General features: G+C 35.9%; 1 protein-coding gene across 1 annotated transcript in view; it reads right to left on the bottom strand.

Moving 5' to 3' along the window:
• Positions 1–2,513: 2,513 nt before the first annotated feature.
• Positions 2,514–5,235, bottom strand: part of LOC107587412 (carboxyl-terminal PDZ ligand of neuronal nitric oxide synthase protein-like) — a 45,188-nt gene continuing 42,466 nt past the window's right edge. Inside the window, exon 11 of the mRNA XM_016275212.1 lies at positions 2,514–4,527. Within this exon, the coding sequence (XP_016130698.1) occupies positions 3,984–4,527 (544 nt within the window). The 3' untranslated portion in view covers positions 2,514–3,983. The remainder of the gene's footprint in view (positions 4,528–5,235) is intronic.

The raw sequence follows: 5,235 nt of genomic DNA on the forward strand, positions 1-5,235 counted from the left end.
ACTCAACTGTTTAACTCTAGGGGAGTTGGAAAATGAGCCTATTTTCAAAAATAGTGGCGTGTTCCTTTAAGGAGAGCCGGGTCTTGTGCGGGGCGATGGTGGTGTCGAGCGAGGCGAGTTTGGGGCCTTGCAAACTTTGCTCAAAATATTGCCCGCTCTGCTGGAGTAGATTTAGGAGTGAAGTTGGCTGATTGCTGGAAGACGAATAAAAGATCGTATAGATCCGCTTTGTTTACCCTTCGCGAGGACGGTGCATCGGAATTAATCAGCGTTTGCCTCAGGCTTAAATGTGGTCCACTTCCGATTGGAGGAATTGTAGGCACAGCCGAAAGATAAGAGAATGCCAGGGAAAAAAATTGGAAGTGACACCGGCAGAGGTGAGGTTAAGCCTCGGCGTCGTGGAGAGCGTGTGGCTGGTCGAGCAGAGAGCAGCAGTCGCGATGAAGCCTGGAGCTCGGCGGCGGTGTCTGGCAGAGAAGGAGCGATCCTGGGGCCGGCAGATTGGCCGGAGACCGTCTCGTCATTTAGATGGGAGAAGCTGAGTCTGAGATATACAGTACTGGCAAAAGGTGCAAACCGAATGCTGATAAACCATCAAAGGATAGAGGTAAGTCCGCTGTATTTATACCATGGTGTTGATTAACTTGAGTGCTCTACCTGTGTTAATTAGGCTAAGTATCTGATGCGCTCCTCCCGAACCTTGTTAATAAAACATCATATATTCTCAGGCATTGTAAAAATTATTCTAGATAGAGAGAAATTAATTTTAAGAATAATTGTCAAATTAATCTATATCAAAGATTAAATAATAAATACAATATTAATACTTATTGTAAAAAATATTCTGTCTTTCAGGAAATATCCTAGTGCATCTATTTTTTTCTTTTTGTCTCTTTCTCTTATTCTTATGTATCTAAATCTATTGCAGGTATGTGTGTATTCCTGGTTTAGTGAGAGTATGGTGAGTATCTTTAGTGCAGCAGTCAAGGGCCCAGAATTGCACTAATAGTGAGAGGCTCACATGTGCATGTAAAAATCAATTAGACTGAAGAGTCTCCCTCTCCATTTAGCCTTTATTACCATCCCCCCCTGCCCTCTTCCTCTCTCAAGGAGGATGAAGTAAGAGGAATATCCCATGTCCTTTGTTAAATGAGTACCCTGCAGAAAAGGGATTTCCTCTCTGCTGTAAGTGGAGTGGGAAACGGGGAGAGTCCCACAGCCTACCAGAAGACCGATTTTATACTGTGATTTTTCATTTCTGAGCACGACGGTATGTATTAAGCCTATAAGATCATGTTGTTTTCTCTAAAAGAGTAAAATGGTGGAAGCTGGTAGTATTCAAATACTTGACCAATTCTTGACTATCAAAAATCGATGGTGTCTTGAATTCTCCCCCTTGAGTTCATAAATTAGCCATTTGTCAGGAGGGCCAGATTGCTAGAGGGAGTAAGAAAAAGGCCAACTATTATGTAAAACACGAATGTGAGAAGATTTAATGACCAAAATATCACATTGTTAAAGAAAGATGAATACTGCTAAGATGAAAAACCTGCTGTCAGTGAGGAGTCTTTTAGCCATTAAAAATATAAGCTTGCATGATTATTTTACTTTGCACTACTTAACCTCTTAACCTGCACCGACCCACTGAAGGGCATGTTTAGGTGTGTCTGTACTTTTAATTACCTTTGTTTTATAAAAAATACTCAATCAGCTATCATAAACTATGCATCAAGATAAAACTTCTTCTGAAGTTGTTTTTGAAATCAATACACCAGAGAGGAAAGGGTTAAATGACATGCTGAAGGACCTTGCATAGCCCTTGCGTAGAATAATTTAGTAATATTAAATATTTGAATTCTCAGATCAGTACATTTTTGGTCTGTGGAAAATATTTGACATAATTTGGGAAAAAACTGAACTGGTTTCAGAAAGATAAATAAGTCATAATAAATGAATGAATAAATAAAGAATGATAAATAAATATTTTACATTTTAGTCCAAAAGCAAAATTGTTTATTCATTCAACACTTTTATTGCCATAAGTGCTGCTTTTTTTAACGATACATGTAAAATACCATTTATTTTCTCTTTTCTATCTCCTTCCTCTACTTCCATTTTTTTCTCTTTCTCCTTTCCGTCCCTTCTCTTCTCGAAGTGTCATGCTAACCCATATCAGCAAAGAACACCTGCTCACACCATTGCTTTCATAATGACATAAATCCCTCTGTTCTTCCTTCTGTCCAACCCTCCTCTAATCTTCCTCTTTACATTATACTTTTCTGTGATCCAAAAATCCACGACTCTGTGAACTGCATGTCTCAATACAAAACCATAAAAAAAAAAGTTTTTTCATTAACTGGCACACTTATTTCACAGTTTTAGGTCATAGAAGTCTTGAGTGTTCCAGTCTGTTTAAAATAAAAAATAAAGAATGATAAATAAATATTTTACATTTTAGTCCAAAAGCAAAATTGTTTATTCATTCAACACTTTTATTGCCATAAGTGCTGCTTTTTTAACGATACATGTAAAATACCATTTATTTTCTCTTTTCTATCTCCTTCCTCTACTTCCATTTTTTCTCTTTCTCCTTTCCGTCCCTTCTCTTCTCGAAGTGTCATGCTAACCCATATCAGCAAAGAACACCTGCTCACACCATTGCTTTCATAATGACATAAATCCCTCTGTTCTTCCTTCTGTCCAACCCTCCTCTAATCTTCCTCTTTACATTATACTTTTCTGTGATCCAAAAATCCACGACTCTGTGAACTGCATGTCTCAATACAAAACCATAAAAAAAAAAGTTTTTTCATTAACTGGCACACTTATTTCACAGTTTTAGGTCATAGAAGTCTTGAGTGTTCCAGTCTGTTTAAAATAAAGCTGACCATGATCTGTAGACGATATATATTTATAATACTTCTACTGTGTGTTTGAATTAGATGAGATACTGTTTCAATATTTTAAAAAAGCATTGAGAGTTGAACTGACTCAGACAGGTAGGAATGATCGGAAACACTTGGACTTTTAGTTTTACTAAGAACACTCAGTTTTGTTTTAAATAGATAATCTGGTGGTTTATTTGAAGATAATCTGGTGGTTTATTTGAAGAAGGGATCATAAGGACAACAGTGTGACACTGCAGTGAGATCTGTGTAGTGAGTACACATTCACAGGATGTGAAAATTATTGCATTTATTGCTAATGCAACACCTCTACTTTCCCTCTCATTTTTTTCTTTGCAGCCTTTTCACCTGGAAAAGGTGATAATTATCTTCCCTTATTTTATCTTGATTGGTGAAGCGTTAAAATCAGTGAGGTTCAGCCCTTCAAGATGTCTAGACATAATCAAGTCCCTTTTTTTGTCTGCATTTATCTATCCATTCAAACTGCCATACTTAGTCACATAGCTTTATCTTATAAAACAATATGTGCACAGTTTGTGAATTTCTGCAAGAAAATATTTTTTTCCTCAATTTCTTCATATTTCTATATGTTCCTCAACTATTTCTCACCAGTGATGTCTCTTATGCCAACATACTTCTGTTCCTTTGCTACATAAATAACTTTGAAACAATATATAAATCAATTTGCGCTAATAAAAAAACAATTGGACTGAACTTATATAAAAAACACGCATCAGCAGCACTAACAAAATCAGTTTCTATTTAGCTTAGTAGGAGCCAATGCACTTCATTCATTGCTAAAAATAACTTAGTTTTCAATCTAAAAAAATACACTATCCATATGATGATAGTTGTCTACTCTGTATCATACTAAATATTCTTTCAGCAAATTAAATTTTTTTAGTTTAAAAACCTGTGTGACATTATATGCAAAATAACAGTGTGAGTGTGTGGCTAATATCACACAGTTCATTTGTCAAATAATCCTCTTTTCTTCATTATGTTTTTGTTCTTTGGAGATTCTCAACATTGTTTAGTTGTTATTATTGTGATTCCCCACGTATTTTACAAGGGATTCTAAGTCCTGCATGGGGTGGCGACATTATAGGTGCCATCCTCCAGAAACTCATCTTCGCTTAGGCTTATATGAAGGCAGGTGTCATTGACAGGCGAAGAGAACGGGATGGTTTGCTCATATCCCAGCGGTGTGGTAGAATGCAGTGGGGTCACACCATCCACAGCTGGATGATCCTCTGGTAAGCTGCTGCAAGTACTGGAAGTGGAGATGAACACAGAGCTCTGGTCATCAGAGGGGTCGTCTCTGGATTGGGGGGATATAAGGGATTTGTCATCCGAGCGCACACCAGAATCATCACTGGCTGAACATGACACACTGTTGCCGTTGGTGTGAGAATATAAATCCCCATGTGAAATGGAGCATAGAGTCATGTCAGGAAACGAGGAGCTACCACTCACATTTGTGAGTACGTTTCCATTGACAGGTGCGGCTACAGCTGAAGATCTTGACTCTGCTTCGACACCCTGAGAAAGTGTCCTGCTTGAACGCTTGCGGTTCAGGGGCTGAGGAGGAGGGTCCAGTTTAGGGATGGTTTGTTTATACCTACAGACAAAAAAGGAAACAAATTTTGTCAGTCAGTGGGCTTGTCTGGGTAAAAATATTGTATAAAAATATTGACAACGAATAACATTACATAACATGAAAGTGCTACAGGACAGCTGTCCTAACCAGGCACAATGCAGCAGTCTGATTTGTAAACAAATGAGTGTTTTGAACAATTTTACATGAAATAATAATTTTCAATCTGCTTCCTGATTGAATGTCGGGGGCGTGTTGCTAGTTCAGTTCTCCATGTGAGTCAGTGTTATTCACACCAAGAAAAGAAGGAGCAGAAAATTAGGAAATTATTAAAAGCAATGTTGTTATTGTTAACTAAAACTGTTAAAATAGCTTTTATTGATTAAAATAAAACTGAAATATAAATATTAGATGAAATTTGAACTTTAAAAAAACTTACTTTTTTTTTAAATGTTTATAAAAATAAAGCTAAATGGAAATTTGTAAATTACAAAATCATTAAAATTAAAACAAAAACTGAAGGCATAAAAATTAAATGCTAATTCAAAATATTATTAAATAATACATGTATATAACTAATACTAAGATAACACTGATTAAAAGTAATCTAAGGTTGTTATTAAAACTAAAAGTATAAATAATAATATTATATATATATATATATATAATATATATACTATATATATATATATATATATACTGTATATATATATTTTTTTTTTTTTTTTTTTT

Source organism: Sinocyclocheilus grahami, unplaced genomic scaffold (assembly GCF_001515645.1).
Source record: "Sinocyclocheilus grahami isolate Dianchi unplaced genomic scaffold, SAMN03320097.WGS_v1.1 scaffold92.1, whole genome shotgun sequence".
Taxonomy (NCBI): Eukaryota; Metazoa; Chordata; class Actinopteri; order Cypriniformes; family Cyprinidae; genus Sinocyclocheilus; species Sinocyclocheilus grahami.